At 41.3% G+C, this 24,302-nt stretch overlaps 2 protein-coding genes across 3 annotated transcripts in view; one reads left to right on the forward strand and one right to left on the reverse strand.

Annotated features, from left to right (window-relative positions):
* Window positions 1–126: 126 nt before the first annotated feature.
* Window positions 127–2,696, forward strand: FBXO48 (F-box protein 48). The gene is made up of 3 exons (XM_082755684.1): window positions 127–194; window positions 507–843; window positions 2,235–2,696. Exons 2-3 carry the CDS (start codon window positions 541–543, stop codon window positions 2,394–2,396), a joined length of 465 nt encoding a protein of 154 aa, XP_082611810.1. The 5' UTR covers window positions 127–194; window positions 507–540; the 3' UTR covers window positions 2,397–2,696.
* Window positions 2,697–14,808: 12,112 nt separating this feature from the next.
* Window positions 14,809–24,302, reverse strand: part of PLEK (pleckstrin) — a 46,255-nt gene continuing 36,761 nt past the window's right edge. For both annotated transcript variants that reach the window (XM_082757736.1, XM_082757735.1), the window contains exons 5-11: window positions 22,130–22,311; window positions 20,804–20,895; window positions 20,321–20,505; window positions 18,736–18,840; window positions 17,261–17,344; window positions 15,948–16,017; window positions 14,809–15,069 (exon numbers count right to left, since the gene is read on the reverse strand). In XM_082757736.1, the coding sequence (XP_082613862.1) occupies window positions 14,930–15,069; window positions 15,948–16,017; window positions 17,261–17,344; window positions 18,736–18,840; window positions 20,321–20,505; window positions 20,804–20,895; window positions 22,130–22,311 (858 nt within the window). In that variant the 3' untranslated portion in view covers window positions 14,809–14,929. The remainder of the gene's footprint in view (window positions 15,070–15,947; window positions 16,018–17,260; window positions 17,345–18,735; window positions 18,841–20,320; window positions 20,506–20,803; window positions 20,896–22,129; window positions 22,312–24,302) is intronic.

Raw genomic sequence — 24,302 nt, forward strand, 5'->3', positions numbered from 1 at the left:
ACCCCCCCCCCCCCCATATATACACACAGCGCCGCCCAGCGCCGGGCGGGGGGGGGGAAGAACTACAACCCCCAGCATGCCTCGCGGGGTAAAGGGCCTGGCGCATGCGCACTGCGCTTAGGGAGCGCACCGGCGAGGGGCTGATGGCGGAGGTGTTTGAAAACAGCCGGGGAGCCGCGGCGCGCGGACCACAGGTGGGGGGGGGGGGGGGGGGGGAGGTAACGGTCGGCAGCGGCCGTTAGCGGCCCCTCAGCGCCGCCAAGGGCGGGAAGGGCAAAAAAAGGGCTGCAAAAAACGGCAAAAACCGCGTGGTTCGCCCTCAGGGAGCCTCCCCGGCGCGACGCCGTCGCCAAAATGGGCCGAAGCGGTCGGTTGGTGCCCTGCCCGCCCGCCTGAGGCTGCTGGAGGAGTGAGGGGGGGGGGGCTGGCGGTGTCTGTTGTGGCAGCAGGGCGATGTTGGCCCTTCCACGGTGGCTGCTCGGTAATTGTTATGCTTCCCTTATCAGGTGTGCCTGCTGGAGTTGGCGAGGGCTCAGAAGCATGCAGAAGACGCCCAAGAGGAACAAGCAGCCCTTGCCTTGCGGGGAGCCGGCCAGCCTTCCTCCTGACAAGAGGAAAAGGGAGAGCCCCGAGGACTTCGTAGCCCTTCTGCCCCCCGAGGTCAGCTTGCAGATCTTCGGCGAGCTCGATATCTGCAGCCTGTGCAACGCCGCGATGACATGCAGGAGCTGGAATCACGCCATTGACAATAATGACTGCTTGTGGAAAAATCACTGCTTGACTGTGCGAGCTGTCTGTCAGCGAGAGATCGATTGCGATCGAGGCAATGGATACTCGTGGAAGGTAAATTTAACATGAGTGACAGTGCTGGCAACTCAGAAGCCTCTGGGATTAATAATAGAAACAAACAAATCAGTATTTCTTATTTGTCCAAGATGCTTGGGGAACCCCTGTAACACCCATGTGGCTCAGTGGTGAAATCAAACAACTGGAAACCTGGTTAAACACAAATAAGTTTCCCATTTCCTACTTCTTTTATGCTATTTGCTACCCAGAACCACCCTTGGCTCACTCAGTCTATTCTGTGTATTCCTCAAGGCCCCAGAGCTGCCCATCTAGCTGGTGTGCATAACCTCAACACTGGGGTCTGTTCATCCCATCAGAAAGTCTGAGTAGCCCTAACATGAGAGAATTCCCAAATCCTAATACACAGGGCAGAGGGAGAGAAAAGCACGTAGCCTGCGTGCCAGTATACGTTCTCTAGTTGTATTTCAGTGGAGTAGGTCTGCTTGTGAAGAATGATTTCCTGCGGATACATTGCTGATTGCTCAAAATGTATTGAGGCAAAGCTATGTGCAACCAGGAAAAAGAATCTGGGGTAGGAAAATGGGAAAGAAGGAGCTAGCAGGAGCTGGGTGAAGTTTGTTTGGAGCTCTCTCTCCCCCACACACACACTCCTAGTTACAGCTTCTCTGAAGCAAGAGGAGCTCAACATACTGGAAGGATCTGTCACTGTTGGGTCCAGCCTACAAACTGAAGTAGATCAGGGAAGCAATGGCTACTTCTCTGAGCTATCTAAAGGGTGATCCCCACCTCAATGTAGCTGGGGCATTTTCAAGTGGGGGAACAGGGGATCTGTGAGAAAGAGCAAAATAAAATATAAAAAAAAATCTGGACTCCCACACTTGTTGCCTTGAGCAGGGAGTTGTTGCCCTCCAACTATCTTTCCTCTCTTGCACAACAGTTTCCAAAGGGCTCCCCTCTGGTTCTCTATTTTGCGTCTATTACAAATTCCCCTCCAACAAATACACTGAGCTAGCATTTTCTTGCACTAAAAGGCTGGCTGAGTAGAAGAACCAGTCCAACCTTCACTAATAGCCCAAGCAAGAGGTAGAAGTCATAAACCTAAACAGGAAGAGAAAGTGAAAGCCATTTCTTTTAAAGAGTAAGGAGGAAGATTAATTCCTGTTTAGGGTTTTCATTTCCCCATCATCTTCACCCTCTAAGAATTGAGGCAAGAAGTGACTCTCTACCCAACTTAGGATAGAAAGATGGAAGTAGACCAAAGTCTACTTGTTGGCAGCAGTACAGCTTTCTGGGCTTAGCATCCAGGTACCAGAGACATGTCCCAAATCGTTTTTCTGGCACTACTCTTCCAATGTAAAACTTACTCATATTGAATGCAGCTTGAATTGGTTTACTTCCAAGATTTTTGCTGTCTGTTTTTCCTTCAGATCACATTACTAAGAAACTACTGGAAAAGCAAAGTAAAGCAAGAATGGCTGAGTGGGAAATACAGTAACATTCACTCACAAAACAACTTGCCAGAGAAAAGCATGTATCCAATGGATGTTGACACGTGGGGAGAAATCCTGGAAGCAGAACTAGAGAGATAAGAAGCCAGTACAGCTTCTTGCAACTCAAGAACCTTACATCAACAACTCATGGACAGCCAAACTGTAAATATTTTGACATTTAAATTAGTTGTGTTTGCAAGCATGTGATGAAAGCTCTGAAGAAAAAGAGATACTTTTATTTGCACTTTATTAGACTGAGTGATATGAAAAGTAAATTCTAAATAAGACTAAGTATTCAGTCGTAATTTTATGTTTGTAAATTTTACATTCTGCTGTATTGTTGAAAATGTTGAATGTACTTTCAGTTTGCACTTCTTTTGGAAAAAAACGTTTTTTTAAAAAAAAGTGTGTCACTCTGTGTATCGTATCAGCAGCACAACATGGTGTTCCACAAAGGAAGGCTGGGGGGAGGACAAATCCAGATATTGGAAAGGAATGGGCAGCCACCGATCAGCTGATCCATCCCCAGGGGCTGCATCAAGGGACAGAGCCTTCACAGAGCTTTTCTGAGCCTGCACACGTGGAGGCGCTGGTGCTCAGCAGCTCTGCATTTCTATTGCCCAGCTGTAGGAGTTCTGAATTAGGACTCACAGATTGAAGCAACAGGTAGGACTGAGGCAGCCACTTAATGCCCAGCCTTGCTGTCATTAGCTACACATTTTTTTCCCCCACTTATATAACAATGTGATAGGGAATAAAAAAAAAAAAATCATTTTAAACACAGTAAGTCAACTTTACGATTGTAGCCAGGGTATCTCACACAGTTAAAACATTCAGAAACTTTTTTTCCTGCAGTAGGATCTCCCATGACATGAACTCTGCTTTACCAGCACTGATTTTTGCCACTGACATTAAAAATTGCTCCTAGGAAAAGATATGCCTATTACATTACATAACAAAAAAAAAAAAAAAAAACCTACAAGAACAGTTTATTACAATTTGGTTTAAATGTCACATCATCTTTCCCTACCTACATTTTGCACTGAAGAGTAGAAAACAGTGGAAGAGTCCATATTGGTTTAGGTATTCCTATAAAATTCAGTGACCTATCTAGGTCCAATTTTATATAGAAAATTCTTACTTAGAATTAAACTAAGAATGCTTAGAATATTAACTAAGAAAAAATTTAGTTAATATGAAAAACAAGTTTACTACTGCAGACTTTTGCAAAAGATTTCCTGGCAACACACAAACAAGCATCCTGCTGAGAACTCGAGGTTCACTAGCTCTAGATCCAGCCTTTAAACTAGATGCAAGGGTTACTGAAGCAAGGTCCAACTCTTCCATTAGTAGGGCCCAGTAACACTAGATGGAGCAGTAGAGCAGTTCATCTCAGGGAAAAATAAATGCCATCATCCTCTGGGTTAAGATCCAATACCATTTTTTAAATGGTGGTGGTACTTAGACAACACAACAGTGAGAAAATAAATACAAGGAAATTGTAAATGGTTTTGAACTGTTATTTAACCACTGCAAACTATCTAGTGAAAACTTATTTTTATCCCCCTTTCTTGTAAGAGCCTAGGCTCACAGTCTGTCGGGTAGGTGCCCTTACCAAGGCAAAAGAAGAGCAGAACAGCCAAGTGAAGCTAGTAGTTTTAAAATGCTTCCAAGAGCAATATATTATTTGATTCCCTTCCTACTTTGGAGCATTCAGAGTTGACTAAAACTGTTCCACTTCCCTTAGCTTCCTGTATTTCCCCCATTAAAATAGCTTTTTCAATTCATAAGCAGTGACTTTTCTAAATCATCAGTTAAAAAAAAAAAATAAATTCTAACAGACACTGTTCTTGTCAACAACATTGCATGGCAGGTGATGACCGGATAACGTAAGGTAGCAGTGGACACTGCTGCTGTAAGGTTTATAAGATGCATAGCCTCTCTCTTTTCTGCCTAAAGAGGTGACGCTGTTCTTGTGGGATGACTGCAGCATTAACCGTAATGGGTGCAACACTCAAAGTTCACACTACCACCATGGCTAAAGTGTAATTTGGAGCTAAGTACGGTGGGTGTAGCGCAAAGTTCAATGAACTGTGAACACTGCTTCCTTTATTTTTAGCTATTCTGCTCTAAGACTACAGCTAGTTACCACAGTTTATAAAAAAAATTCCACTGAAGATGCTGCCTTACTCCCTGCTCACCACGTCCCCAACTTCAAGAGAGACAGAAATGAAAAAGGTGCATATAAATTATGAATAACGCTAACAGTATATTCTCAAGTTATTAATTGTAATACAGAAGTGTACAATAGTCTCTCACCGTTCTCCTCAGCTCCCAGCTAGTTATCAGCACCTCCTTCGTGCCCCTTCCCTACACATCAGCTATCAAGTTTTATATCCTGAGACAAACATATACCTCTTTGAACACGTTAGGTGTTAAGCACTCAGCTACACACTTAGACAAGGCCTAGATCTTAACATGGAGTAGCAGTAGTGTGAGCTTCTCACAAACAGCTCCCACATGCTTTTCTTTCAGTAAGCATGAGTTCTCATGAAAATAAGCTTGCTTCCTCTCCCCTCTTAAGGGAGGTTTTAATTCCCTCCTGAGATTTTGTTTAATCTGTTTTGGTCTTCTTCAATCACTTTTGGTCTTCCCCTACTTGCCCTCATACCACCTACTCAGCTTTCAGCCCAACTAGCGGCTGAACACACCCTTTCCTTTAAACACACCCCAGCAGCATCCCTACCTCCAAGCAGCAGCACCTCCTACACCACCAGCTGTCATTCCTGCCTGCCTCTTCACCCTCCTAGCTCCAAACAAAAATGCCTAAACTAGTGCTAATGCTTTGCTCCCTGGGGAGGGATGCCTTTCTCACCTGCTAAGCCTACTCCCGCACAAGCCACCTGGACACGCACCAGCTATCCTCACACCGAGGTGGCCGGTGAAGCCTTCCTTCTGCTTCAGTACCAAGCTCTCTTACCCATAGCTTCTGAGGAAGTGGAAAGTTGTATTTTAGCATACACCACCTACCTTCCCTGAAATACCCACACCACCCTGCTACTCTGAGATTTCAGCTGCAGAAGGATGCTGCAGGCACCCTCTTAGCCACACGGCCTTACTGCCTTTCATCGTCCTGCCCTCCAATCTCCCTCAGAAGAGGCTTTCTGAGAGAGTACGTGAAGTCTGTGTGCAGAGCAAATATCACACCCTCTCCCAGCACCCAACTCAAACCAGGCTGGTTTCTAGGATGAAAAGGCAGGTTCTCCACTGCACAAAATGTCTCCAGCTGCTGCACGCAGCTTAACGTCAAAATACCCAGCATCAAAGCTGAACCTGAGGTAAATATTTTATTTCTGTATTTCCAAAATGTCTGTGGTTTTAGAACCTCCTCTGCAACTACTCACTACTGCAGTGCTCCATTTCTAGAGGGAGGAGCCGTAAGTGTGGCTTTATTTCATCATGGTGCAGGATGTGGCTTAGGGCCACTGGCATTAACACTCAGACTAATTGAAAAAGAAAGCACCATTATGTTTAATTAACACAGACTTTTCTTCATTAGACCAGTAACATTTCTAAGTGAATTTTGTCAGGAAAAATGTTTCTCCAAATGGGCAGGCAATAGCATTTCATATCTTTATCATGTTCGCCTCTGGGATGTTAGTCTCAAGTGAGTTATCCCATCTGAAGGCAGAGCAGTGAAGCTTAAATCCACCCATCAGCATGCCTTGATCACATTTTTCACAGACCTTATGCACTGAGGCAGCTGACCCTGTCCTGAGCCTTTCCACCCCCTATGTTAATTTGGATGGAGGCATTTCAGATTCTCAAGAGTGTCCTGACACTTTTCTGAACAAGCAGTACAATGAGAAACAACTGCAAAGTCTGCCACAAAAACCTTGGACAAAATCACCCACTGTACTTAAAGCTGAGACTCAGAGGCTTCGGAACATTAAAAAAAAAAATAAGAATTATTTGGTGGTGTGTTTTTTCCCCCCCCCCCCCTCTCAGGCCTCAGGGTAAGTGGCCAGTCCCACTTCTATTATTCTGGTAAGCCAAAAAAAACACAAACTATAGCTGTGGGTAGAAGGGTGAGAAGGGGAGAGGTGAGGGACAGCAAAACAGAGGAATGTATCAAGATGAGAACTGGGAGGGCATCTCTATATACCAAGTAGTTATCTGCAGTCCCCTCTAACTCCTAAGAATTGTCCTGTTCTTTAGTGCCACCGACTTTCAACAGCCATTCATTTACAAAGCTGGTTTACGTGTATAAAAACCAGCCTGCAGGGGTATGCAAATCAGGTGCAACATAAGCTTTTTTTGATCCACATTTAAAAATACTGTTAGAACCGTATGTGCTGGTTTTCATGTGTAGTTCTTAAAAAAAAAAAAAAAAAAAAAAAAGCAGCCAAAAGAACTGCTGTTTGCCACTACAGGCCACACAATCTCTTAGCCATGGTACTAAATGCTGTTTTTAAACATCTCAGCGACCTCAGAATACCAAATTCAGAAGACCAAAGGATGTTATCAGCTACTTGTTGGAAGACTCAAGTGGAAATCTGAATTGAAGGTATACATGGAACAACTTGGAAACAGAGGGAAAACAGCAAACAAACAAAACAGCCACCTTAAGCTTTTAACCCTAAAAAAAGGGGGGGGAAAAAGCTGAGAAAAGTAAAAACATATCAGCTACGTAAGATAATGCTAAAAAAAAAAAAAAAAAAAAAAAAAAAAAAAAAGTGTGACAGTACTCCCACAGAAACTTTGTTCATCTGCTCGTTTGAGGAACTTTTTAAAATAGAAAAATAGTGGAAGCTATGATAATGCTAAAGAAAAAAGAGCACTACACAAGTTAGCTAGGAAGATCCAATGACAACATTTCCTGAGATACTACATATAGCCATTTGTGGCATATTGCTGTTATCAGCTGTACTGTCAAGTTTCATATTGAGTTTTGACCAAACTAATCAGCTTCCATAATGCACCTTTATTCTTAAAGACCACCATTCTGTAGACATTACAGATGAGCAGTTACACTGCTCATTAAAATTATAGTTAATGTGCAAATCTGCTACCAACACACGCACTTAAGAGATAGTCATGCCAGGACTTACTCAAATGCTTAAATAAGGGAGACTATGCCACTTGAGACCCATGAAGCAACCAAACATCTACGTAACATAAGCAGATGTGAGGAGATAGAGGAAATTTCTGTTCTTCTAGAGGGGTGACTAAAGACCATGTGGTGATGTATTGTAGGACATCTAAAAATACCACTAGACATTTATGTTTAGGTATCTGAATTTTACTCTGTTTCATCGCCACAAACTCTTAGCCCCTTTTAGACTAGGAAGTTTAGTTCAAAATAACTAAGAAAGAGGAGAAAGGGGAAACAGTATATGTAACTGGAAAAAAAAAAATCCTTCCTTAAATGACAAGATTAATTTTGAAGAAAGGCATTACTTTATTTTACCACTGGTATAACAGAAAAATGAAGTATTTCCTTCTATTAATCAGAAAGCTGCATAAGTGTTAAATATCTGATAATGACAATGGTTCATATTATTCCAAAATTTCATACGTGTGTGTGTTATTGTACTTTTACAATCACATAAAATGCATCTAGAGAGATCCATCAGTTTAAGTAGTTGAGGGCAGAACACCTCCGTTAACACGTAGCAGAAGCACTGGAGGACAAAACTGATGATTTTCTTACCTTGCTGAGTGCTTAAAGAATTTTCAAGCTTCTCCTTGTTATGTAGAAGGAGGTATGAAAAAGCTGATTATGCACTGATATGTATAGTGGATTCTCCAGTAGTCTGTAATAGGTCATTCTTGTAGGCTTGATAAAGAGGCTAACAGTAATACTCTTAAGTTCTTTATGTTCTTTTAATATCTGGGTTTGGGAATAGGAAAAGACTGGGGCACCAAGTTTAGGATTTTTTTGTTATTATTAAACTATATGACCTCCAGTTCTTTCTCCCCTTCTCCTTTAATTCCAGTGTATTGAAGATTTTGGTGAAAAACACACAGAAGGCAAATAAAAAAAAAAATAATAAGTTCTCTCTCTTTCAACTGTTATCAAAAACTATCAGTTTCATCAGCATTTACCTTTGATTGTTTTCCCTCCTACATTCTCAGTCATCTTGTAATGGGATAAAAAACGAGAGGGAAATTGTGTTACCATCTTAGAGGCAGAGTATGTAGGGAAGGGGAAGAGTTTTACTAAACCCTACTTCACTTAAAATGGAAGCCAGCTGAAGCATGAGAAGTGTCTTTCTCCACTCAGCCTTCATACACTGTTACTCTCCCAAATAGAATGGAAAAAAAGTCAGAAGCCTACCAGAGCCAGATACACCGTGGGGAAAGCCACAGTTCCATTTCTAAACACAAAGCAGGAAGTTTTATGTTCCAATCCAGGAAAAATACTTATTCTAATGCCAAGTCAGAACTTCTATTTCAAGAAGTCCAACAATCAACAAGAAAAGAACCTTGTCTTCAGCCAAAGATTTTCAAGGGTGTTTTCTGTTTACTTGGCCTGCAGGTTACCAATCCACTATTTTAAAGCATAAAGCAGTTCCTAAAATAACATATAGCTCCAAAGGGTCATGAGGTAACCACATTCAAATTATCTTCACGCCTCAGATTCACACTTCACCATCCCATACAACAACAAAAAAGCCTGACAGATACAGATAGTTGTGTGTTGGCTCCCTTTCAAATTCTTTTTGCACATCAACCAGGAGTAAGCCTCATTTTCCTGAGGAAGGTATTTTTCTCTTCACCAGTGAATGTTTCCGAAGAGGTGGCAAGAGATGTTCTCTTTCAGGCACCAATCCACCAACTCCTGAGGCCAGGTGGGAGCATTACAAGGGCTCCACAACACAGAGAGGCTCTCCTTGAGCAGCTGAGCCACATGTGGCTGTAAGGCAAAGAAATCTGGGAAGGCACCAGCACATTAGCATTCAGAACACTGATCCTACCCCTATTGCTTGCTTTTTAAGTCATCTTTGTGCTCCACATTGTCACACTAGTAAAACCAGAAGGATAGCAGCAAGATACTCAGCAACCATGCTGCTGGGTAGTGGAGAAAGCAGTTTTATTCATTATCAACATCAGTCCACAAAAAGCAGAACAGTTTTCCACTCCATGTCCTGCTGCTGAAGGGAGAATATCTGGCACTTAATTAAGAAATGCTCAGCATACAGCTTAAGTAATATAAGTATGTAATTGATTACTTATATAATCTAGAAGCAGTCCTTCAAAACAGAAGCTTTTTCTTTTATCATAGCTTTTGAAAAGAAATGGAGAAGAATATTGCAGCATATTGCTAACACGTAAGAGCACATACATATTCCTCTTTTATTTAACCTAGGACAAATTCAACACAGCTTTCTCAGACTGCTAAAACTACCAAACCCCTAACTCCAAAAAGAGAGGCTGTTTGGTGAGAAGAAAAAACTACAGCACGTATCCCCTTCTCAGGCAGCAGGAAACCCAAATAGGAGGGGAAAATTATAAGCCCAGCTTCAAGCTTTCTACTGTGCACAGAAGTTCATACCGAGTACAATCAAACCTCTATAGAGCAACAAGACCACAACAGTTCACAAGCAAAATATCTACACTTTTTGAAATGCAAACTGAAGGCATTTACAGAAATACTGACTGCAAAAGCCAGCATAGGACTGTTATCTACTCCTTTTGTTTTTCATGCTTCACTCCTATTTTCTTTTACAGTTTAAAAGGAAGAAGAAGAACAACAACATAACAACAGTACAAGTTTTTTGACCCTTGCTAAAAAGGACATCTAAGGAACTTTGTTATCATTCAAGCCTAAAACTCAGAAGAAATACAGGCATGTTACAAAGGACAACAGTTACCCAGACCCCTGTACAGCAAGTTCCTTAAACTTAAAATAACCTCTATGACCTTCTAAAGCATTTGAGAACAAGTTAGTAAAAAACAAACAAACAAACAAAAACCTGTTATTTAGCATTTGTAATAAAACAAGATCTAAAACCAAAAACACAAACAGTATTACTGCACTAAAGCATTATTTGTACCATAACCACAAATACAAACCTCATCTAGAAGAAAAACTTGATAGTACGTGCTAAATTATACCTCAGAAGCCTTCACTGTTTTTTCCTCTTCCTTATGAACAAACTTACATTAAAGACTCATAAACAAACAACAATTACACATCTAGAAACGCATTTTCATTCTTTCATGTAGAAGCAAAGACAATACACTGCAAAAAAAACACCACAAGATTAACGACATTTATCAACAAAATAATACTAATCTTACCCGTCAAGAGAAAGTCACAGAAAAAGTAAAAAGCTCTTGAAATCCACTGCTATATACACATGAAAACAGAACTACTTCCACCTGGGGTGGGAGGTTATCAGATTATGGGAAGAAGCAACACCTGTGGCTGAATGATTCATAGGCTGTTGCAGGCCTTAGGGATATTATTTTTTCAGTGTATGCAAAAGTTTTCTATTAAACCACGGAATAAGGAGGTTTGTGTTTACATATGTTTTTTTGGATGCATAATTAATAAATATCCCTGAAAACCTGGCTGTAGTAACCACTTGTTCAGCATTCCAGGGAAGGGAAAACTATGGCAAGTCAAGGACTAGCAAAAGAGGATCTTTCTTGTAGATGATACCAGACATGTCTTATAGTAATTGAAGGCTATAAATATAGTCCTTCTCCACAATGTTTTTGTTTGTACGTTTGGTTGGTTCTTTTTTCTTGCTGTCCGTTAGTCTACAACACAGGAGTAATTCATGTCAAAAGTGAGAAAAGGAACTGGTGTTGAAAGAATATTTGCTGCATGTGTGGAAGTATGATTAAATAGAAGGTGAAAACAGATGGAGGAAGCATGGAACATGAAGGCCTACTCTTTTTTTTTTTTCTCTTGCAGTTATTATTTCCTTGTGCTAGGCCTGCTCTCTCTTCTCTAGTGCAAGCATTCAGTACATGCCTCTTTCCTTCCACATCTCCGGAGTGACTGGACTGGCCTCATAATCTATATACTTGTAGTTGCTTTTTAACATTTAATTCCCTTGGACAAGACCTATTTGGTATCTCTGGAAATCGTACCGGCATAAAACTGATCTTCCTTTTTCCTCACAGACATCTATTTGAGTAGCCTTTGTCACCTTGTTGCAACTCCAGTGGCTGTCTGCTGAATGACTTTATTCCGTTCAAGGGTTGTGACAATTCTAGTCGTATCACACACAATTCTTAAGGTCCAGCTACTGGTGGCATTGAGAGACCTCCTTTGATTTTCAAAAGCACTGCCATGAGTTTGAAAATGGAGCATCTTTGAAAACTAGCCCCATATTAACACCTGTCTCCAATTCCTTCCTTGTGAAAAGCTTATCAGAGAGGTGCCTCAACCAAAAAAAGGCTGGGCCCTGCTGAAATGTACTTTTTTTTCCTTGTTGTGACTGTTTTGAGGATGCACCAGAACACATTCATCCTGGAACATGAAGCTCATTATTCACGTGAAGACTTTTGAGAACTTGATTTAAAGAAAGAACAGTCTGGAGTCATTTATAGTACCAGTGTCAGGCAAATAAAAGCATTTATGGAAAGGAAATGAGAGTAGGGTAGCATCAAACATAAATTTCCAATCCTTCTCCAAGAAAGAAAGAAAGCTTTAAATCCTCATGATGTATGTTAAGAAGAACCACCTGAGGGTCCATATTGAGAGAACTTACTGGCATAGACTGGTGCAAACACCAGAGCTCTTCCACAAATACACTGATTACCATTGCCTACCAGAGAAAACATCACTAGTAAGTGGGCAATTGTACCCTTAACTGGGTCCAGAGAAAAGTGACAAGGTATAATACTAGTAAATTTATTTTTTTTTTTTAATAGACAGTTACACCCCTTGTTTGCTAAGTTGGGTGAGTTTCTATTTTTCATTTTCCTGTGCTGTAGGGTATTTTTGCGTTAGTGAGCTCTGAAGCAAAAATGAGCAGCAACCACAAAGCAATTATCAAGAAAGCAGGGCTGAGCAAACTGTATCTTTGCGCCATGAGGCTTCCTTCCTCAGAACGACAGACCAGGCTTCAGTGATCCTGTCAGCCTCCGTGAGACACAGGAAATGCCTGCTAGAAGCCCATTTCCTCTGATGTCCTAAATGGACGTGAGGATGCTGTCTGTGCCAGCCTGCTGCCTCAGTGGGACTGCATTTTCTTTGTTATTTCTGAGGCGAAACTCAGCTTATTAAAGAACAGGATCTGATCATTTACCTGAGGTAATTCAAGGAAGTGCACGGGGTGCTCTACCACGCTTACAGGAGACCTACCCAGATTCAACCCCAAGGACAAGAAGCTTCTTGAGCAAAATTCATGTTTCCTTTAGGATAATGGACAATTGCCAGTGTTCACTGTGCTCTACCACTGAGGTCATAGATCTGCCAAGGCCTGCAAATCCTGAAATTCCAAGCACTTTGTGGTTAAAAAAATAAATAATAAAGGCCAAACTGTCTGTTGTCTCCATAAACAAAGAAATTGGGGTTCAAGTGAGGGAGAAACAGTACAAAGGGCACCTGAGCTATGAGCCTAATTTAAGACCCAAGACCTTTGGGGCTGGTGAAATCCTCTGAGGTCCAAATCTCATCACTCTGCACTAGCTGATACCTATGGAGTTTCAGAAGTGTCAGAGGAACTCTGTGCTGGGGTGCAGAAAAGAGGCACCTGTTCTTCCGCAGGTATGTGAGACCAATGTCCAACTACATCTCCATGACATGAACATACCCACAGGGAGTTCCTCAGGCAAGAGGGAGAGGCAGTTGCATTAATATAATGTTTGAGGATAATAAGCAAAGGATCTTCAGACATATTAGGCTCACATCTCTTTAGACCTGCTCTGTATGAACTGTTTTTACTGCCTTTGTGAATTAGAAGATGATACATTCATATCCTTTCTCCTCACAATTAAAAACAAAACAAAACAAAGAAAATGCATTTATCCTGAATTACTTTTAAGTCCACATAGTGGTCTGTCACTGTATTTATAGCTTTCCATTGTGTTAATAATTATATTGACCCAAATGCATGAAGTAGATCACCAAAATCATAGTTTCATGTTGAACCTAAGCTCCAGACCCCAACAGGCTTGTATCGCCAGGCTGGTCCAGCAGACCAAGACACAGTCCAGCTACAGCAAAATATATTCATACTACATAACTAAAATAACCAAAAACATTGTGTAACACTACAGCTTCAGCGAACCAGAGAGAGTTTCTTCTTGAACACCAATTAGAATACCCTAGGCTGAAATGACAGCAGCTCCTGGCTTCTTATTCCTTGCTTCTTATATGCATATACATGCATATAAGGGTATAATGAAACAGAATTGAAGGTAAGCTTTAGTTCCACATTTATTTTTAAAGATATCTGAATAAGAACTCTTAAGGATAAGGTACCTTATTTAAAATTTTGAGGTTGTGAAGTTTACTTGCACACAGAACATCCTTCTGCAACAGGAACAGGCTACATGCAGAATCTGGTATTACTTTGACTTCCAGCTCTTGCTTAAAGACTTCAAAGTTTGATGCATACAGTAAGACAAAAAATAAAAAGATTACTCAGGTAACCTGATACCATCAAATTATAACATTTATTTCAGTTACAAAAATAATAAGGTTTCTTTTACATAACTCAGGCACAGAGCCAAGCATTGAATATATTGCTCTAGGTTAAAAAAGAAAAACCCTAAACAGCACCACCTCTGTTGGAAGTTCAGTTGGTAGTTCAAGTAATGCATAGATCCTTTCCCTTCTCCTGCAAGACCCTGAATTCAAATACAGGTCATATCAGCAGTAGATGACGCCCTAGCAACTGTTTTGGAGACCTCGATGAAGAAAAACAATGGTCCTGGAGCAGGGTCTTATGGAGAAATTTAGCAAGGGTCAAAATCAAGTGGATATGGAAGACAGATTGCTTCATGTTTGAAATACCACAAGAGATTTGTAAGTGCTTTCCACATGTTTTTTTCCATAATTGTCTGCATTCTCCCTTTCCTTAACACTAAAGGATTATCAAGGTTTGGTTCAGGTTTTCAAATTAGTAAATTTCTTTCCTCAAACCTATTTTATATTACTTGGATGGGAGAACATGGCAGTAGAAAAACTACTGGCTGGTAAAGAAGCAAGTGTAAAGTTTGTCTGAAGAAGCCTTTGAATTATTAGAAGATACTGAAACACAACACAGGCTGAATTATAGGTGACTAGTTGAGCTCCGTACAGTCAGCAACATGATTCTGTCCCCTGGTAATGGTGAAATTCTTGCTGTCTGCAGTGGCAGCAGGGAAAGGCATAAGGCATAACCTTCCCAAGGTAGACTAATTCTTACAAGAAGCACACACTAATGTGACATGTTCTATGCTGTAATTTAGTAGAGATATTACCATAACAGAAGTGGAAAGTGTTAGCTTGTTAGTGCCCACGATAGAACTGAAGCTTACTACCCATCCCTCCCTCCCGCCCCAACCCACAAGCCTTAGGAGGCCTTTCTGGATGATACAGCTTTCTCAGTGAAATGTTAAAATTCCTGCTTTGTTTGGAGTGATTCATTTCAGTTATCTGTCTTCTGGCTGGTGGATCATCTTCATTTCCCAGTCCTAGAAACTGCCTGAATTGCTTTGATCCACTCTGTACGCTCTGTGGACGAAGCTGCTTGCAAGTAATAGTGGACATCATTTGCTGTGATGATTTCAAACAGGTTGTTTTCAACATCACACTTCTTGGCTACAGGGAAGAAATAAGGAAGTCAGCTATGAGAGAATAAATTCCTGTATGTAAAATGTTTCTTCCTTTGCATCCTGTAAAGAGATTCCCTTCCTTTCTACAGCTGTGCCTGATCATGCCTTTGGAAACCATTTGCAAGATAGGATCCATGAGATCTGTCACTGTCTTGGAGAGAAAAAATCCACGAGTTCTGCACATTTCACTTTCAGGAGTCCTTGTTCAACTGATACCCAACCATGGAAAAATCTGCAGCTCTGCAGAGAGCTTTCATTACCCAAGCCCTCCGGTGCTTTGCCAGGTACAAAAACAAGAGATTTAAGTCATGTCAGAAATCTCTGGCACTTTTCATAGACGGTAGCACAGCCTACACAGGCACTGAGATGACAACAGACTTTCTGGCTGTTGATGATAGCCTGTCTCTCCTGTGGGGCAGAGTATGCATTGAACAAACACTTCTCGTTCCTTGCAGCAACGCTTAACCATTGCTGTTCCCACAAGTTCTAGCTTCGGGAGGGAACAGAACATGTAGAGTAACAAGTCGTTGGCACAACCATTTGTAACGTAAAGCTTCCACATGAAATTCATGAATTAAAATGAGAACTCAGCTTATTTTGTCTAAGGCCAGTTATCCTAACATAGGGACACCATGTCATCATTTTGACAAGTCTGAACAGCTGACAAACAAGATTCCCACTTGCTACCTTTATCACAGTACCCTCCTCCAGTAATTAAGAGAGCCTAGTAATTAGAAGAATTACTGCATCATTGCAAATTGTTTTTGAATAAAAAAAAAACACTTGTGGTTTCAGGCAGATTTAAAGAACGCAGCAAAAACTTGTAACACAAAACCTATAACTCTTTTCAGTAAGGTTCCTTACAGTCTGGCATATCTTCCACTGCTGTCACCACGCAGCCCCTCAAGTGAATTGCTCCGAGAGGATCTTCTCCCTGGGGAAGATAAGAAATCCAAATGAAATACAACTCATCTGAAACTTTTCACATGTGAATATCTGACTAAAACTCCAGAATGAAAACAAAAACATTTGGTGATTTTGTATGTCAAATGAGAAAACCAGGGTATCCTCAGTCTGTCTGATACGGAAGGTAGGAGGTGTGCAAATTTGCAAATAAATAGGAAATCATTCAGAATTTGGAATTCAGGATCTACAGATTATTTACCATGCTCTGAGCAAAGGTGTGGAAAAAAATAATAAACCTTTTGCCACCAATAGTCTTTCCTTTGATGTTACAGTGAAAAGCAGGTTAGTTATAAGGAAGAGATCTTTATAAGTTTTTGTTGTCGTTTGTTTATTAAAAAACAAGCAGCAGGAGCAGATATACATTTGTTTACAATTTTGCCTTCTTCTACACTTCAGGAAGAAGTATTGCAATAGCCAAGGATTGGGTGAAGAAGCACTTTTGTTGACATAAGCCTGAAACCAGCAGTTCCTATGAGCTGACACACTTCAGCCTTTTGGGACAAGAAGCCAGGAGTGGGAAAGATGCTGGAAACAGAGGTCAAACTCCTCAGCATTGATTCTCCAGTACATCTAGGCAGCTTCTGCCAAGCAGGACAGACACAGCCTAGAGAACCCAAACTCACAACAATAGCTCTGCCCCTGCTGCAGTGCTGGGCAAAATAAATATTGTGGTCTGAATCCATCTGGACACTAGCTTTTGTGGGTCAGGTTTTGTCTACGGTGATGCCCCTTCCTTTCTCAGAACTGGCCTTGACCCATAAGAATTACATGAGAAACAAAATGCCATGTTTCAGTCTGACACAGAAAACACCTTGATTACAAACTGCAAAATGATGGTATAGCCTTGATTTGCTCTTTTAACCTCATCCACTTTAATCAAATGGGACCACACATTAATTCTAATTAATCACAAAGAAGAGGTGAGAGCACAGTTCAGCGCTGCCTGTTCCCAGGTCTGAATGTCACATGCCAGCCCCAGAAACCATCCTTCCCTCTGCTTTTCCAGAAGGCAGCCAGATAGTGTGAGCGCAAGCAGCTCCACTATCCTGCTTGACTTTTTCCATCACACATCCCCAAGCAAATACTCCACTTATATTTCTAGAAGAATGCAGCTTTAAAAAATAAAAAAAAAAAAAAAAAATAAAACAACCCAAAACAAAACCCACCAAATAAACAGGGAAATAAACCAAAGTTGAACAAATCTATCTTACTCCAGCAGGATCATAGTAGTGAAGATATGCAGGGTCCTCTCTTAAAACAAACTTCCTCACTTTCCAGTTTTTCCTTCGATGTCCCTAGAAAAATTAAAATAAATTCACATGAGATGTCAGAACAAGGTTTAAATGCCACAAAACATGGCTGCAATATATCCTGCAGGAAGGGTTCAGACCCTAACCTTTCTCCACAGTACCCCTCGCTGGCTGGCTTAGGAAGCTTCCCTGCCAGTTTGCTGCCTTCCAGCAATGCTGTTCTGAGGCACCCAGCCTTTGCAGGGCCTCTCACACAGGTGTAGACCAAGCAGAAAGACAGCAAATAGATTTAGCTCCAAGTGGTATAGGCATCCAAATCACATTAAGAAGTCAGCCTGGCTTATAGTCCACCAACTCCAATCAGTGTTGTTTAAGAGCTTTCAAGCTCTGGGAGATCTCATCCTGGGAGCTCTGGGAGAGCTCAGTCTGGGCCAGCCCACAGTCTCACAGACTCGTACTGGACACATGGACTCTAAGCTCTCATGGACTACATCCAGGTCATCTAGTCCTCCCCTTTCTTCCTAGAAGACAGGAAATTTCCCCTCCAATGCAAACAACCATCCTGCAATTCATAGCCTGAGCCTGATGAGAAATCATAGAAGTTGCAGGGAGAACAGCCTGGGAGACATCCCAGGAAATCAAACCCTGTGACCAGGGAAGATGAAACCTTCTTACTCATTTTACAAAGTAACACAAAGTAACTGGGGTAACAGCACTTCCCAGCAGATCTAGGTTTTCCCCATCTTTTGCTGCAGTCTTGAGAACACGCATTATCTGCAGAAATGGTGACACTCTCAAGCAGTGATCCATAGTTTACTGAAGGTGACCAAATCCAGATTAACTGCTGGAGACTGTTGTGAATCATTTCCTCTCAGTATTTCAAAATATTAGTTTCTCAATTAACTACTGCTGTTTGCAAGAAGTTCCTACTAACTAGACAGAGGTGGATGTGACAGGGTAAACGTTAGCAGAAAGACTCACATCCAGTTTCTTCCGTTGCTTTTGAGTAATGTGGTTGAACAAGAGAAATACAAGTGAGTACCACCAGAAAGTACTTATGGTCCCAACAGATATTTTCTGGTTTCCTTCATGGCACCAAACGTCCAGTTTGTGTAATTTAAGCAGATATCCTTGCTAAAACACCTCCTGCTTGTCACATCTCTTGCTTTAGCACTCTCATATTTAATTAAAACACTAAGCTGTCTTGTTCTGTACTAAGAAAATAAACCATGCAACTCTGGACAAAAGCCCTGCTGCCATGCTACAAAATGGGTTAATTGAGTAAAAAGGAGGAAGGACAAAGATTAAACCTGTCAAATGCAGACATGGCATAAGCTAATTTTTCTCTCTTCTTTAAAACTTTTAGGTATAGAAGAGTAATTTTTTATTTATTGATCATCATCCCAGTGAGAAAACAGAAGGTGTGCAATACTGACCTGTTTCAGTAAACATCCTTGTTTGACTACTAAGCCTCTGAATTCTTCTTTCAGGACCACATCATCGTCACTAGAATTCCCCTCGCAGTAAAAACCACTGTCTGGCTGCATGACCACAAGAGAAAATTCAGAAGTTACACAAATGGTGCCTGTTTATATATATATATATATATATATATGTACAAATCTGGCTTCTCTTTGGCATCCTTTCACCCTGTTTCTGTTACCAAAAAATTAAGATTTTTTTTTTAAATCACCTTTTCTACTGGAAAACCATCCTGTAAAGTTGAGGACCTCACCAAGTCACCATTTCAGTATGAGATAGGACTACACCAGGTCTTAGGGCATCTGAAGGCAGCTGGAGGATCTACATCTACCTCAGTTCCTATGAAGCCGTATGAAGCAATGTTGGCACTGCCAATACCCCCAGGCTGTCCATTCCCCAACCCAATATAACCTTCCTTTCCCTACATCCATCACAACCACCTGAAGTTTGAGAAGAAGAGGAAACTCTCATCTAGGCCATCTTCTCCACACCAGATAAATTGTGATGCTGGTTACTGAAGCCTTACACTGCTCAAATGGTATGAATAAAGGTATGAATAACCACACGTATTGCATGTAGTAAGCTTTTGTGTTTACTGTTTACCTGACACCAAATCAGACACTGACCTGCTACAACCTCCTCACACCACATTGATACTGAATCAAACTAAAAGCAAGCTGAAAGCAAGCAAATTACACATGAGGTATCAAAAGAAGTGTCCCTGGTAGCAAGGAACTGTGATGGCCACATGGCTGCCTTCACCAGCACTGTCTGTGCTTCCATTTCTGCACAGGTAAAGTCTTCCTACCACAGAGGTGTTCTAGGAAAACAAATGAAGTAATGGGAGATTCATTTTTTTCCATGGAGTGATTCGATATGGTAAGTATAAACAAAACTGTAATATTTAAGGCCATTCTACTTAACAGTAAGAAGACCCTTCGTTAGCATCATTCCATAAACCAAACATTTTTTAAAATGTTTGGCTGTGATTGTGGTATTACAAGTTCTACAAATCCATCCACAGAATATGAAAAAATTTGAAAAGGTTGGGTAAGCTACCCAGGACAGGTGTTATCAGGTAGATTTAAAAAAAATAAAACATCTCTTGCTTTTTTGCTCACAGGCAAGCTCTGTGTGTGTGTGCATGCCTGTGCTGAGTCAGATCTGCCAGCTCAGTGCACAAAAATGTGTTTCCAGCTTGAGCCACTCTGAGAAGCCCCATGATGATGAATTACTCTCTTCCATTCCACTGAATCATCAGGGGAACTGGTGGCTAAGTCCTCGTCACTGCCGAAATTACTGGGAATAATGCCCAAGTTAAGAAAATCTCTGCACTCGGTTCAGAGTGCCAGAAGAACTGTCTTGGTTACAGATGTGAAAGTGAGACAGTGTATTCTGAGTGCCACATAAAGACAATTAACATAGATCTCTAGTTCTGTACACTCTTTCCCTCCAGGACTTAAGAATCCCAACTCAAACCTGAGAAGAACAGAGTATCTGCAAGTCTGGGACAAAGGAAAACCAGAATACAACACTCACAAAGTAGTAATAGGCATCGCTGAGATCTAAGAAGGGGGTGTCTGAGAGTCCCTCAGCTGCGGCCTTGGATGTGTCTCCTGCAGGCTGTAGGTAGCCTTCACTCAAGAGGGAAGAGGCGAGCATGAGGCCTTCTTTGCGATTTCGGGTGGAGTTGCTAGACACCAGCCAGTCAATCACAGAAGTGCCTGGTTACAAGGAAATAAACATTATCAGCCACAACCCAAGCCAGACAGGCAGAAACCTAAAAATACTTGCTGGCACTGGCTTAATTTCCTCCTCCTCTTGCTTAACTTGGCAATATCTGAACACTTTCTTAAGCTTCATCCTTTTAGCATCTCTCCTGTTGGTCAAGATGACCTCTGCCAGGTTTTTTCCTAAAACTTCTCTGTGCTCTACAGAGCTTAGAGCTGCTTTGATCTATCTTGAGACTCTTAGCTCTCTGCTCTTTTTATTAAGTGGAAAAGAGGAACAAGAGCTTCTTACCTGTAAAGCAGTGATTGAATACTTTCTTATCTTTTTCCAGTTTCAACTCCTTTATTCCCTTTTCAGGATCTTTCATTGAGAGGTACAAAGCACTGTGCATAAAAAGAACCACAGAAACTGTTAGCAAATAAAAAGCTTTAGCCAGCTGGTACAGTAATATCATTCTCTTTCACAGGGTCTTCATATTTTATGAGCATAGCAATCTTTATAGACCTACAGTATGACTTAGTTTGGTCTCCTGAAAAGTTTACTGTGCAAAGCACAGAGACCTCACCACCTCGCTATCATAACTGTAGGAACAGAAGAGTAACTGCACAAAGGGCTCACCACACCTCTACTTTAAGACTGTACCAACTTGTGATGACTGCAGTGTGAACAGAGGAACACCCACTGCTGAGGCTCCTCTGCAGAGCTTCACAGCCCTGGTGCTTTGCTATGTTCTCCGAAAGGTCCTCAGCAGAGCAAAAACACTGTGACATCCCCAAAACCTGCATGCTCTCAGAGGCCCTGAGTAACTTCAGTGACCCCTGGTCTGACTTCCTTTTTCCCCCTTGCTTTTCACTTGCTCAAAACTAATTGCCCTTGGGGCTCTGAAATGACAAGAAGGACGAACACTAAATGTCACAAGCTAAATCCTTTGGTTCATTATTCAGTCAGGGTGATCCCGCTGCAGAAGCCACTGAAGACAGATTTAGTTGGATCTTGGTCTTGCGCAGTGTTACACAGTGCTTTAAGAAGCACAACGGGCTCACTTATACCTTGGTATTTACTGTGCTAAGACAAAAGTCACAGTGTCCTTATTTTTTTATTTATTTTTTTTAAAGTACTGACAAGCAGATGGCTTTCTGTATGTACTCTTTATCTCTTCTTCTCCCTTTGCCAGTTCCAAGACCTCTGGCAGGCACCACTCTCATCACCATCCAAAAACTATTGCTAACAATAGCATCTGCCTGCAGAGCAAACAAATGTATAAACTATTTCTAAAATAAACTCTATACTGTACAAAAATGCCTCTGCTGAAAGAATCACGCTTTGACTGGGGTCTCCTTTTGCGCTGCAGTATGCTCAGAAGATTCCTCATAAGTAGAATCCTTTGACAAATACACGTGCTTTGATGAAAGTCAATGTATTAAAATGATTTACTGAGCTCTAACCACTAGCTCATTTCGACCATGCTGCATGCTCTAAAACAGTTACACAGAAAGGACTCCAAGGGAAGCTAGCTAGGTAGCAGAAATGGGTATAGCTCCTCCACACCAAGGTTGTGCATATGCCACACTGGGTGCTGATGGAAGTAAACATGGGTGCAGAGCTACAAGAACAAACCTCAGGTTGATTGTTTCAGGCAGTCTGATAGATTTTCTTGTGGATTTTCTGGCAAACCTTTGGCCTCCATCTATGCACTGAATTGCTTTCTTGATATCCCGTACCCAAGCATCTCTCTCTTCCAGGTAGGCAGCTTGAAAAAAGTGGTCCTGCTGCTTGGCTGCAGTGAGCTTGAAGACAAACTGAAAGGATAAACATAAAAAGGATTAAAATGTTTTTTTTAATGTTACTTTGGTGTAGCTGGTTGGATATGATTAACTTGGTATCACCATGGCATACCACCTACCTGTGCCTAAGGGCTACAGAAAGTGCTTTAGAGCCAGCTGAATAAAAATACTCTGAAGAAAAACATGGACACGCAGAGCGGGTAACTAACTCCTTTAGTTACTTCCCAGTGAGCATTCCTGATTCAGCAAAAGTGAGTGGCACTGCTATAACTGGTGATTTGGGAAGTTCAAAACAGCTGAAAGACTGAAATGCCCAGTCCCTGCAGGCTTACAGTGGGCATAAACTTGTCTTAATATATTTAGAGATGTCCTCAGTTTGAGGAGAACAGCAACGTTAAAACAAACAGACTGCATCATGCTGCTTAGGTACTGACTCACACAGGAAGAAAAGGACACAGTCACACTGTAGAGTAACTGAACACATTTGCAGTCTTTTAAGGGCTTGGTAGGTAGATGAAACATCTGACCCTTACGTACACTTTATGATCACTGCTTTTCTAAATGGATCACAGTGGAAAGCCTGTATTCCCCAAGACCCCAGAAGTAAGAACAGATCTTTTATGGTAGGTCTAGGCAGAAAAAGACAGCACCAACCTGAAGAAGAAAAATAATTTAGACTGCTTGATCTCATTTTCATCCAGTGATCTTTTAGATGGAAAATACAGATCTAAGTACTCAGTCAAGAGGGCTTCCATTTCCTCTAAAAATGTAGTTCCCCATAAGTGGAACCGTTATTTGTTCCACTGGTTGTGGAACAAACCAGGTTTCTGGTTGTACTAAAATATATAGACCCAGTGGGCATCTAACTAAAAAGCGCAGTTTAGCAGCGAATCTAAAATACTGACATCAAAACACCAAAGTCTACTGAAGCCTGCTTTTGTAAATGGCATGGTTCTGAACATCCCAAATATCTATCTACCAGGCTGGTAAATAGAAAATATCCTGATGCCCTGAAACCATGCAGAAGTCCCAGTGAGTTCTATGAAAGAGATTTTGAAATCACAAAGCACTGGATACTCAAAATCTCAGTGAAAAGTTAGAGTTTTTATTTCTAGTATGAGGATAAAGGCCTTTCCGAGTCTTCTCTTAACTCCAGCTTTCAGATACCTAGGCCACTAGGCTAGACAACCAGGCTTCCTCTGAAGTTGTTGGAAAGGTTAAGTCTCCAATCCTAGAACTGACCAGTCTTCTTTCTGGAGATGTTTCTGTTTGTATTTTTGAGAAAATTAGAACATTAACTTGAACTAAACACCAACAATTTAGCTAAATTAAGAGAACACCGTCCCTGGGGGTGTTCAAGGAAAGGTTGGATGTGGTGCTTAGGGACACAGTTTAGTGGGTGACATTGGTAGTAGGGGGATGGTTGGACCAGGTGATCTTGGAGGTCTCTTCCAACCCTAACGATTCTATGATTCTATTGTATAAAATGAATCCTACTACGAGCAACCATACATGATAACACTATCCAGAGGAAAGCCAAGGGAAAAGCGAAAAAGAAGAATGGCAGCAGAATTAACATCAGATTAAGTAGTGATGAAATAGATCAACAACAGTGAACAGTGGTGACTATATTTTACAATAAAATCTTCAAATATATCCTGTTCACAAGAGGCTGTGACTGTGTATCTCTTTAACAAATCCAAGGTTGCTTCCTTTTCCCTCAACATCTGCTTTTTGCAGTTGATTTAATACACCAAGTGTGCTGATGATGTGCCATGAGGTTTCAGACAGGCCTCGAGGCAGAGACACTTTCCAATTCAACAAGCCAAAGTAAAATCAGATGAATACAAAAGTCTGCTCACAGCTTGATGGGTCCAATTTGGGGCAAGGACTAAGTGAGAAAGACTAGACTTAAAATTGACCTAATGAGAATTATCCCACTTCTTACCCTACAGAAGTCTTGCTAGAAATGAAAGTTTAGTTTTAGGTCGATATGAATGTACACA

This window comes from Aythya marila (genome assembly GCF_965140915.1).
Source record: "Aythya marila genome assembly, chromosome: 3".
Taxonomy (NCBI): Eukaryota; Metazoa; Chordata; class Aves; order Anseriformes; family Anatidae; genus Aythya; species Aythya marila.